This window comes from Cololabis saira, chromosome 16, assembly GCF_033807715.1.
Source record: "Cololabis saira isolate AMF1-May2022 chromosome 16, fColSai1.1, whole genome shotgun sequence".
In the NCBI taxonomy this organism is placed as follows: Eukaryota; Metazoa; Chordata; class Actinopteri; order Beloniformes; family Belonidae; genus Cololabis; species Cololabis saira.
In genome coordinates this window covers 9288518-9301668 of record NC_084602.1, presented here as the reverse complement: position 1 = coordinate 9301668, position 13151 = coordinate 9288518, and the positions used below count along the sequence as shown (strand labels likewise).

General features: G+C 38.1%; 1 protein-coding gene across 1 annotated transcript in view; it reads left to right on the top strand.

Moving 5' to 3' along the window:
- Positions 1 to 11238, top strand: part of si:dkey-16j16.4 (uncharacterized) — a 35853-nt gene extending 24615 nt beyond the window's left edge. The window contains exons 4-5 of the mRNA XM_061743574.1: positions 1406 to 1459; positions 10522 to 11238. Coding sequence (XP_061599558.1) covers positions 1406 to 1459; positions 10522 to 10647 — 180 coding nt within the window. The 3' untranslated portion in view covers positions 10648 to 11238. The remainder of the gene's footprint in view (positions 1 to 1405; positions 1460 to 10521) is intronic.
- Positions 11239 to 13151: the final 1913 nt, after the last annotated feature.

Sequence of the window (13151 nt, the reverse complement as noted above, 5' to 3'; positions counted from 1 at the left end):
AGCCCACCCCTGCCCCAAAACCGGCCTCGACTTACAGTACAGTAGGTCCGACGTGAGGATTCTGAACGTATAGTGTGAGCATCGGGTCGGACAGTGTGAGACCATAAATCGTGGGCTGTGAACTTTTGAACTCCGCGATCTAGTCGTGCAGTGTGAGATGGGGCTGAATCAAACGATTTAAAATATCGCACAGTGTATGCCCAGCTTAAGGGAATCGATAAAGAACCGAATCGTGAAGCAGAATCAAAAATGGATTTGGAATAGTAAAAGTCTTATCAATTCCCATCCCTAATCAACATTGAGTAGAAACACCACCATTCTCTGTGCAGAAGCTGATCTCACATGGGAGGAAGGCTGTGGCAGCTTGTTCTGTAGTTAGATAAGTCAATATGTCAGTTGGGTTTTGGTAAAAGCAGGTGTCAAATCTATGTGTTGAAGATGAGAAAGACTGACTATATCCATCCATCCATCCATCCATCCATCCATCCATCCATCCATCCATCCATCCATCCATCCATCCATCCATCCATCCATCCATCCATCCATCCATCCATCCATCCATCCATCCATCCATCCATCCATCCATCCATCCATCCATCCATCCATCCATCCATCCATCCATCCATTATCTACACCCACTTATTCCCACACAGGGTCAGTGGGCTCTGCTGGAGCTCAACCCCAAAAATGCATATTGGGTTTTGCAGGGACAAATCGTCCTATAAACACGGTTTGTCAACACAGATTATTGAGCAGCTTAAGAATTGTATTCAAAAACAACAGATACAGTCATCTTGCCAAACATCAGTGCGGGTTGTTCCCAAATCATTGACAAGTGTAATTAAAAGAGAGCATGACGCAACACACTGGTGAACATGCCTCTTTATCAGCTTTTTAAAAAAGTTGTTTTTCCGGCAATATATTCTGTTATAAGTTATATTCTGATTCTATTTATACCGTCTAAGTACTCTGAATTTGATCAATGAAGAGTGAAAACATTGTTAGTTTTTTACATGTGTTTGTTTAAAAAAAGAAAAGCTTCAAACTTATTGATAAATTACAGATTTAAGTTCTTTGTTGTAATTTGCAAAAACCCCCCACTGTTCTGGAAACAAGGTTATGTAATTACATATCTGGAACATCCTTAACACATACACACAAATGAGTACACTACAGGGTTTTACAGTTCAAAGTTTACTGTTAATGATATATAGGCTCATCAGCTGCTTAATTGGGAACTCCAGGTTTATATCAGGTGAACCTAATAAGGTGAGCGAGGGGACAGAATTACAAGAATACAGCTACAGGTTTCCGTATTTTAAGTGTCAGAGAAAAGCTCAGTGTTTAAAGCTGAAAGTCTGTTTTTACTTCTACAACTGACATCCAGGATTCTTGCTCTCCACAGAAAATGCTGCTGAAAAAGAACTGCGGAGGAAAAACACGGACAATGAAGATCCGAGTGAGTTCTTACTCTTTTTTTTATTTCTTAACCGCAAGCACATAAAATATTTTGTCAGTTTGAGGCACATAATTTGAAGGTTCTGTTAAAACCATAAGTGTTGGATTCAACGCTAGTTTCCTATCTGGAGAGACACCAAAGCTCACACTGAGAAGATTAGTGCCAGCTGAAGCAAAATAAAGAACTCCTGGCACACCATTGTTTGGTTTTTAACCAGCAAATCATCTTCAGAAAAGTTGAAAATAAAATCTTCTGAAAATTGTTTTATTGTTGATACAGAAACAAAATGTTCTGGCAATAGAAATGAGATGAAATAGCAGCCCTTTCCAGCCCTACGGGTTGTTTTGAGTAACACGTCAAGTAATGTTTGTCTGTTGTACAGTATTGAACTATTCCAACCAACAATGGCTGTAGGTTTTAAATGTACACTTATATTTTATAATGGTTCTATTATATTTATATATGATCTAAGTACCTTAATTTTGATTGTTAATTGTTAATCAATGATCATGTTGAATGTCAACTTTCTGCTGCTGTGTTCGGCACGACCACATTCTGTTTAGAGAGGAGTAATATATGGATTAGATGAAGTCTAATTTATCTAATCCATATATATATAATCATTGCATTTAGGCATCACTCAGGGCTCCCTCAGTTGTCACCAACTAATTCAAAATGCTGCAGCATTACTTATTACTGGTAAAGAGAAAGTATGATCACATCTCCTCTGTACTTGCTTCCCTTCACTGGCTTCCTGTTGAACTTAATACTGATTTCAAAATCCTACTGATCACGTTCAAAGCATTTCATGGTCTTGCTCTGCCTTAAATCTGAGATTTGTAGACCTGGTGTGTTCCCTCCAGACCACCGAGCTCCCTCTAACAATCCCCAGATCACAAAGGGAGATGAGGATCAAATGCATCACATCTAAGATATTATTATACCTCTCCTTAAAATGTTCCTTTTTTGAAGAGTCTTTAGTATCCTCTGATGAATATATTACATATTGTTTGCTGCTGGTTCCTGCAGCCAAGACCTTCTTTGATGGGAATTAGACTAGAATACATTTTTTGTGTTGTGTCTCTTTGCTTAAGATCTCTGCTGCTATGTTAAGCACTTTCTAACATTGTACGGAAAAGTGTGATATAAATGTATCATGTATTATAATACCCTAAAAAGTCAATGTTACAAATCAGTAAAACCTTTGCTATATATATATTGAGAAGTACAGACATTGCTTGATTGCCTCAAAAGGTTGTCCAACACAACAATAAGTTGAGGATCCCATCATTTTTGTCAAGTTTTATTAGTTTTAGGTGTTTTCAGTTGAACCACAGTTCAAAAACTATATCTAAATGAATAATAAATCAGAATTTAGCAAACAAAGACTGATAGAAATCCGTTTCAAGTTATTTCAGTGATCATTGTGGGGTTTTTCTGTCTTTTAGTGGAAGGGTACTAAACTTGATCAACCAATACTACTCGCTGCCTGCCAGGTATTCTAGTTGTGTTAAAGCTGGCACCACGGAAACTGATGTCCCATAAATGTTTTTCTTCTCTCTTCTTGAACGAAGAACACCTCTTTAACTAATGCATATCATCTTTTTAACTTGTGAATTAAATCTTGGATGTCAGGTTTTTTTGTGTGCCCTGTAACTAGTTTGGACATTTTTAAATCTCCATAAGTAGAAAAGACATTGATAATAGTAGGATAATATAAAGAGACTCAGCACACAGACGGTCTCTCTCATGCCAGCTGTCCAGCATCAGGGTGTCGGTTACAGCAGCGGTAACGTTGCTGGGCTGCCCGGTGAACTGCCAGGCCCGTCTCGTTGCCAGCACCTTGATCTTCATCCAATTGCATACTGGGACGGCATCTGGCTGCAGCACTTGTTCACCAAGCCCTGCTCGCTGCAAAGCCACACCTGAGAGGCCGGAAAAATCTGATAGCACCTTTTTGAACAGCTGAGCAATGCAGCGATGCTTAACTTAGAGAAAACCAAGAAGAAAAACGCTCTGGTTTCCTTTCATCTCACTAAGCATTTGTTAATAACCCAGCATTTTGCTTTGCCGTGACTGGTCTTGGAAGTGTGCTAAATAGCTTTGTAAATGATTATTTATTTTTATGTTCTGACTGACTAATGAAGATGGTTAATTTGAGGGAAAGCTTGCTGGAGACTTGACTGGAATGAGCCTCAGCGACTTGGCACGGAGCAGGGCTCTCCAGAAGGATGCACAGTGTGATGAGAGAAGGGATGTTAATATCATGTTGTGTGGGATAGTGTGAGTAGAACCTTGTAGCACGCTTGCTTATGTATACTAGGCCTGTGTTGAAAAAATCGATTTCCCAATTCTAAATCGATTCTCATATTAATTCCTAAAAATCGATTCATATGTCTAAAGATCGATTTTTTTAATTATTTTTTTTTATTTATGTATTTATTTTTTCATCATTACATTACAACTTTTGGTTATTTTTTTGTTTATCCCCAAAAAAGGAATGTTTTGTTGGACACGAGAATAACTGGTGTCATGTTTTTGCCTTTAAATATGTTTAAAGGTATGAAAACATTAAAGTGTTAGGTTATAATTGCATAAATTGTCTATATTTCATTACTTTATATACTGTCTTGAAGTTACATTTGCAAAAAATGCTAAAAACCAAATGCTCAAAAATTAAAAACCAAAATAGACCGAAAATGGAACAAATAAAAACGGAATGTGGGAAAAAATAAAACTGATTTCATCCGTCTCTGTTTCCTCCCTGGATCTGTTTGGTAATTCTGACCCACACGATGTTTCTGTTTCAGTTCTATCAGCATTCTGGGAGCTGATTGGTCCTTACAGCATCATTAGCTGCCAATACTTGCTGTTTAATCTCAATATAATACTAGTATTAATATTTTGCATAACTACAGTCATATAATTCATGCAACAGCTCAAAAAACAGTTTTAATAACACTAACCCAAATCAATATCGGAATCGAATCGAATCAAATCTTGATAATCGATTCTGAATCTTAAGAATCGGAATCGATCGATTCTTGATATTTGAATCGATCCCCAGCCCTAATGTATACACATGCACCAACTGTAGCAGCACCTTATATGCTGCAGGGATCAGTGGATGCATCTGAGTTTGTATGATGAGGACACATATGTGAAGAAATAGTTCAAGGATGACAGGTAGAGCAACGGAGGAGGAAAACGAGGTGGTGTGTACGCACTTCCCTTGTGATGTATTTCCAGTGATGGAGTCATTTTACATTTATAGCCTTGGCTTGCTGCGATCTGTTTAGCTCCATTGAAACATACAAGTATTGCTCATTCTCCTCTGTTCTAGCTGGTTGTGTTGTTGTCCTCATCAGTGACATCTGCATGCTGTGGATTTGTTCCAGCTCATAGATTTGACTTGAAATGAGTACACAGTGTCTTTGAGCCATTTTCTAGGCTTGTGTTGACTCTCTCTACTCTTTGTGTAGCTCCATACTGTGCTGTACTCGCTCATCTCTCTCTCTCTCTCTCCCTCTTTATCTGCAAACCCTTGGTTTCCTGGCCACAAACCAGAGGAGACACTGGATCTGATAGAGGCCTGTATTCAAGCATGGGAGCAGTTGCAGAGGTTAAGGAGGTTGATGGTGGGGTTTTATGTCTGTCTGTGTTTGAAGTGGAGAGTTTATGTGGAAGCAGTTGGAAAACAGATTTGGCCCTACTGGCTGATGCTGAGGCCTAGGAGAGTTTGCTGCAGCAGACGTGAGATATGGAGGGAGGTATAGGAAATGATGCCTTTATGGGCAGGAAATGTCTGTGTGTTTGTTTACATGGGTGTTATGTAAAGATATTTGTAATGCGTGCAAAACAAAAATGTTAATGTCTGACATTTTCTCTCTAAGTTGGATGAGTAGATTCACTTTTTCTTTTTTTAACAAAACGGTAACTGTCATATCACTGCAAAAATTCAAAATCTTACCAGGAATATTTCTCTTATTTCTAGTTAAAATGTCTATTTTTTAGTCAAAAAATCTCATTACACTTAAAACAAGAATCATTACCAGAAAAATAACTTGTTATTTGACAATTTTCACCTGTTTCAAGTAAATATTCACTCGAAATAAGTAGAAAAATCTGCCAGTGGGACAAGATTTATCTTCTCATTACAAGCAAAAAAGTCTTGTTCCACTGGCAGATTTTTCTACTTATTTTAAGTGAAAATCTACTTGAAACAGGTGAAAATTGTTGTTTTTTTCCAGTGATGAGTCTTGTTTTAAGTGTAATGAGATTTTTTTTTTAACTAAAAATGAGACATTTTAACTAGAAATAAGACAAATTGCAGTGTATATACACTATATGAAAAATAAATACTTTATGTATTTAAAAAAAATGACACAAATGAGAAGGCAATACCACTAGAGACAACTACATGGTTTATTGAGATTGGAAAATAGTGAGTTTTTAAAGAGATGTAATGACTTGAGTTCTCTTATATTGATGGGTAGGTTGTTCCAATCTGATGGGGCTTTGAACTTTGAAGCCCGTCTGACAATTTCTTTAAATGTCAAAGGAACGAAAAAGAAGGGTTGCTGAGTGTTTCTGAGAGAATATGAGGATGTATATGGAATCAGATATTGTTTTAAGTAAGATGGATAACTAAAGTGGAAACATTTGAATATGAGTTGGAGCCAGGTAACTCAAGTAACTCCTCCATGTTAAGTAATTGTAAAATACATGAAGTTGATAGAACAACAGTAAACTGTTTGGAACAGACATGACAGACATGACTCTGTAAGTCGGACACGGTTGGAAAAAGAGGAGCCGTGTGATCAGCTGATGTCTGGAGATGTGGACTAAGCTCTTTAAACCATCGCCGTGCAGGTTACCCGTTCTCTGCATGTTCAGATCCCACCACGTGCCCTCAAGTTTAACTCTTTAATTTAAACTTAGAAATTGGGTTCTATAGTCAGAAACCTTCGATGGGAATCCATGGGAATAGACTGGAAATGTGCTAAATTGCTGGGTAGACTAAAACGGGAAGCTTAACTGTAGTTGGGGCGGGGGGGAATAATGAATCAAGGATATTTGGACAGGAAGGGGTTTGTGACAAGCATTGTCTTTGTATTCCTGAATGTAAACTAAACTTAGTTTTCATTCAAACTGGTTGATCCTGTTTCCATCAATAACGTGGTTAGACTCTTGGAAACAACTCTTGGAAACAGCCCATGACTAAAAATACAGACTCGTTGGATCACATTGCGGTCCAGATGAGGTTTTACACCTGCACTTTGTGTTGAAATTTACTTCTAAAGTTTGACATAAACAAGTTGGTTTGAAAGGGCCTCATGAATCCTGCAACATCCTCCAGTCACAACAAGCAGAAGTGGAAACACGAGATTCCTGAAACATGGGTTACTGTCTCTGTAGAAGCACCGTGTCTGACTTTAGTCATCAGGATGTTTTCAGAGGTGATCACGTCCACTTACTCTCAAGGGGAGACCTGTGTTGAAACAATCGATTTTCTGATTCTAAAACATTAATTCCTAAAAATCGATTTCTATCTCTAAAGATCGATTTCTTTTCATCATTACATTACAACTTTTGGTATTTTTTTGTTTATGCCCAAAAAAGGAATGTTTTGTTGGACACGAGAATAACTGGTGCCATGTTTTTGCCCTTGAATATGTCTAAAGGTATGAAAACATTAAAGTTTTCAGTTATAATTGCATAAATTGTATATATTTCAATACTTTATATACTGTCTTGGGGTTACATTTGCATAAAATGCTAAAAACCAAATTCTCAAAAATTAAAAACTGAAATAGACTGAAAATGGAAAAAATTAAAACGGAATGTGGGAAAAAATAAAAACCAATTTCATCCGTCTCTGTTTGCTGCCCTGGATCTGTTTGATAATTCTGACCCACACGATGTCTCTGAATCTGAATCAGAATCAGAAAATTGAGGTGATTGGTCCTTACAGCATCATTAGCTGCCAATACTTGCTGTTGAATCTCAATATGTTACTAGTATTAATATGTTGCATAAATACACAGTCATATAATTCATGCAACAGCTCAAAAAAACAGTTTTAATAACACTAACCAAAATCAATATCGGAATCAAATCAAATCTTGATAATCAATTCTGAATCTTAAGAATCGGAATCGATTGTTGACATTTGAATGGATCCCCAGCCCTGATCAAGGGTGTCTCGCTGACAAGATCACCCAATTTTGATCCTAATTACCGCCTAACCAAATACCCAAGGAGGATTTAATTAATAATAAAACCTGCAAAGAAAGTGAATAAGCCTTTCTCTTCCAGATCGAGGCTGAATTATTGCCCCCCCCACCCCAGGACCAGCAGCTCCATATGGAAAAATCTTAACCGAGTCCACGTCTTTCTTTCGTGTTTACTGCTTCATCTTCCGGGACCGTTAGCCATGTCTCACGTATGGCCTGTTTAAATCAACATCGGTACTTGAGGCCGTTCTAAGTGGCTTAGGGAATTGTTGCGGAGTTACTGCAGCTCAGTTGTCAGGACTGAATCCCTGAAGATGTTTCCTGAGTTCAGGGCAACACCTTTAGCCTCTCTAAATGGGACTTGGTCTGTGTGGACTGATGTGACTGGGACCCGTCTACTAGCGTGATTCAGCTGTCTCGTGTTAAAGTAGAGCGTATAAACTCTGCAGATCCTCACAAGCGTCTGCAGCCTCTGGAGAACGTGTTGCCTCAGTGCCAGAGCCAACAGAGTCATTTCCCGTTGTTTCCTGTGGGGAGGAAAAAGGACTGGAGCTAATTTTAGAAGGGGGCTTCAAGACTTGTCTCTGCAAGTGGAAAAGCATTTATATCACTAAACCTGCTGTGAGAATGAAACCAAATCTGTGTGAATATTTTCTGATGTGATAGTTATTTTCCACATTGCTTCTCTCAGATGTGCAGCACATTTACTCAGTGTTAATACCAACAGGAGCTGAGCAGCAACATTTTCACATAGAAACTGGATTGATATGCCAGTTTATTCAATTCAATTCAATTTTATTTATATAGTGTCTATTAAAACAGATGTTTTTCTCTTCCAGAGACCAGAACATGACCCTCGAGCAATTATTACATAAACAATGACGGGCAAAAACTCCCCTAGTGGGAGAAAAACCTCAAACCAAACAGTGGCAAGAAAAACTCCCCTTTAGGAGGAAGAAACCTGGACCAGGACCTGGATCATGAAGGGGGGACCTGGACCTCTTATGAGCCAGGTCCTGCTCAAAAGTGAGGGAGAAAAAAATTTGATCATTCAGAGAGACCTTTTAATATAATTAAATAATTGTTGGCCACTACTCATTTGTAACCAAGACACTAAGGGAGAATATACTTAGTCCCTGAGGTTCATCTGGATCTGGTTTGTTGTGGTTCCCAAGAACCAGAACCAAGCAAGGTTCATCAGCGTTCAGTTATTCTGCTCCTCACCGGTGGAACAAACTTCCTGTAGACCTGAGGTCTGCTCCAACTGTAGATCCTTTAAATCAGCCCTAAAAACATTACTGTTTACTCAAGCGTACTCTTAAATTAAATACTTACCTGCTGTACTCTACTGCCATTAAACTTTAAACTTTAAACTTTATTTATTTATATAGCACCAACTCATGCAGTGTAAATGCAACTCATGGTGCTTTACATACAAAATAAAATAACAATCAAAAGTACAATTTAAAACATCCCATACGACCCCACCCCCCACCCCCCACGCATACACACACCCTCACTCACACTCATACACATGTGCATACACTCACACGCCCACACACACACACACACACACAATAAGTGGACTGGTGACATGGCTTAGCACTAACGATCCAGGTGAGGAAAACACTACCTATGGGTGGCCGTCCCCACCATTACTTTTAACAGCTTGTGCTTTTTATTATTTTACCTCTTTATTTATCATTTTTTTCATTTTATTTGTTATTTAAGCGTACTCTTACATTAAATACTTATGATTTTTGAAAACCATGCAAAGTTATGGATAAGCCCTGAATGCAGGCATTGTGACGTAGAATTGTCAAATTGGTTTAATTCACCGCACGAATCTGCACAGATTACTTTTGTAATACTGTATTTGACCTGGTCTTTGTAAGTTTTGACCGTATAGAAACGTAATTCTTGCCATTGTAAGAATGAGATGTACCTGTGGTACTCTATTGCCCTTACTCTTTAACAACTTGTGCTTTTTATTATTTTACCTCTTTTCTTATCATTTTATTTGTTATTTACTGTTTAATTGTGTCTTGCCGCTTTTAATGTTGATGTAAAGCACTTTGAATTACCTTGTGTTCACTGCAAAAACTCAAAATCTTAACAAGAATATTTGTCTTATTTCTAGTTAAAATGTCAAATTTTTAGGCAAAAAATCTCATTACACTTAAAATGATCATCACTGGAAAAAACAACAATTTTCACCTGTTTCAAGTAGATTTTCACTTAAAATAAATAGAAAAATCTAACAAGATTGTTTTGCTTGTAATGAGAAGATAAATCTTGTTCCACTGGCAGATTTTTCTATTTATTTCAAGTGAAAATTTACTTGAAACAGGTGAAAATTGTCAAATAAGTTATTGTTCTGGTAATGACTCTTGTTTTAAGTGTAATGAGATTTTTTGACTAAAAATTAGACATTTTAACTAGAAATATATTCCTGGTAAGATTTTGAGTTTTTGCAGTGTTGAATTGTGCTATAAAAATAAACTTGCTCGCCTTTGCCAGAAATTCCTCGCTTTCATGACATCATCTTTTTTGTTTTTTTTTAATAAAATGCACCATCAACGTCACATTTGGGTTTAACATATTAACCATTCTGCTTTGTTTCATGCTTTTCATGTTTCATGTTACATGCTTTTAAACACTTCTGTGTGTAATATCCTTTAGCATTCAGATGGACCAACTCGGGGCTGTATTAGCAGCTTCCTCCTCCCGTCTCGAGGGGTATTAGTATTAGTATTAGTCGAGCAACAGCAGGTCTACCTCCCCAATAGCTCCATGAACACTGTTTTTATGTGTATGTCTCCACAGAATCTCCCCAGCAGTCGTCCTCCGTCCAGGTACACGTTTGACCCCTCCATCTTCGCCTTCCGGTCCCTGAGCGCGGTGCCCCCCTGCAGCCCCTTGACTCTGTCTGAGGATCCTCCCTGCTGTTGAGCAGGTTTGTCCTCCACCAGCCAACGACGCCCCCGTTTCTTCCCAAGCTGGGGCTTTTTTTACAGCTTCTGTAGCAACATCAAGGAGCGACCGCTATGAAACTGTCCATCTCTCACTTTCTTTTTGACTGATGCCGATATTGGCTGGAACATTTGGATATTAAAATGGCCTAATGCAACAATTCCGGGGATTAGATATTGCATATGTGGAGCTGTTTTTAGGAAAGTATTAATCACCAAGCAAACATGGAGTGAGAACCAACAAAGGACAAGGACGCACCGTTCTGGAACCTGAACTGTTTTAGTTTGGACTGATATTCAAGGGAAATAATGCATGTTAGACAATCAAGTGGCTCCAGGGTGTCTTCTTTTATAAGCTTCTTTATTTAAACAAGGCAAGATGAGTCATCTGCTATCTTGTTATTGTTGAAATGAGGTAGTGGTTACATTTATGTCTGAAAAATTACTTCTCTGGATGTATCACTGAATATGCAGCTCAGTTACTGTAAGGTCGAGCTATAGCCAATCATGTACTGTAGTTGAAAAGTCGACCTTTGATAATGTGCATTTCCTAATAAATATGTCACTTGTAGTATGAGTCCCTAGTATCCTCTTTTATTGCATGCATCCCACTATTTTGCAGAAGGCGAGATCTGTGGGAATAAGTATGATGATAACAGTTGGCTGCACCTTGAGCTTTAATGGTGCTGTATTCTGCAAAAGTATTCTACTTTTCAGGGAGAAGACCACCGATCTAAACATGATGTCAAGGTACGTCAAACAAGCTATTCATGCCTTTTAGATGACATTCCTGTCAGGTATTTCAAGGCCCTAAAATGAACTGGTTAAACTTTTAAATACATCCTCACCACAGTAACTATGATTCTTCTGAAGTGTATGCAACGTTGTGACATGTCTTTGTCCATTGTTGCACAAAAATAAATCAATAATAGCCTCTCGTTTGGCAGGTGATTTTTATTCTTTTATTCGGATTTTATAAGGTGATAAATAAAACTGGTAATATTATCTATGCATATTCTAACGTCATCGTTTAAGATCTGAAGCTCGAGGGCAGGACATTTACAAATAAATGAATTTTACTTTCAAACTGAAGCAGTGTGAACCCTCAGTGCTGACAAACCCTGCCAGATATAGCTAGGTCAATCCTTCCTCGTTTTACACCATAATTACCATTTACATTACTTTTCTATGTTGGCACAATGATGACACATTATTGAGCAATGAAGCCAGAAGTCAGGAACAGTTGAAACTAAACATCTCCACTTTGATCTTATCTTTCCTAAGAATATCCTTCCAGATTTCTTGTGGCGTGTTTTGATGTAACTTTGCAAACACAAGCTGTACTGCATGAGAGAAGTGGTCTTATCCTGGAGAGTCTTCCAAACATGTCACGCCATCATTACAAGGAACAGGAATCAAACAACCGACCTCCCGACTGGCAGACGGCTGCGCCAGATGAGGAGGAATTTTACTGAACAGTTTCTATTTCTTAGCATTAAAACTAAAATAAGTGCTGAATAGATATGTTATGCACCACAGAGGGCTGATCGTAAGATCTGGAACCAGGCAGGACAAATTTAACTTTCCATGCCATCAAGTTTTCATGTCATCCATTTTCTTTGGTTTATTTTGTTATTGATCAATGGATTTTCATATTTCATGTCAAATACAATATTCATGTCTGAATAATTATTCCTCATCTTTCAAATAATTTAGTGTATCTGCCATCTTCATTTTGTATTATACATGTAGTCAAGTTTTTCTCTACTTGCGCTTGGTTGAAAACGTGTTGGGAACAAATGTCATGTGAGAGACCAAGACAAAAGGCTGGGGGTTGGAGTTTCTTCTCCTCCGGAGTCTCCAGATGTAGTTTTTTTTCTCTTTTTCTGGCAGCACCAGATTGGACGGGGAGACGAGTCTCCAGAACCAGCCAACCATGAGAGCGGCAAAGTGTAAACCACGACCTCCTCCTATAGTATAAATGTTTACGTCAGCCATGCATCGAGGTCTTTTTGCTTTCTAATTTCATTTGATGATCAGTCAGTATTAGACCCGTGATATCAAGTATTCTGTACAATAAATGCTTCTGGTGAATTTTGATGAAATCGCTTCCTCCTTCCAATTTTTGAACACGCCATCAGATTTTCTTTAAATAGAATTCTGACAAGGGTTACTGGCATGAGAGGGAAACTAAAGTTCTTCACTCCAGAGTTGGATTTGATGACATTAAATGAGAAACTGAAAAGTAAACGATGAAGCTGTGTCTCCCTTCCCCATTCCATGTGTGTTGTAGAAACTACTGAGTTTGATTTGTCGCTTTTTGACTTTAAGCGACTGCAAAGACGGATGCAGTCAAGCCATTTTGGAGAAATCAGCTGCTCATTGTGAGTGAATGGAAAGTGGATTCTAAACAAATTACAAGACTTACAAATATTCTCTCATACAAAACAGTGACAATTAAACATTTTTCCGCAAAGTCGTTCG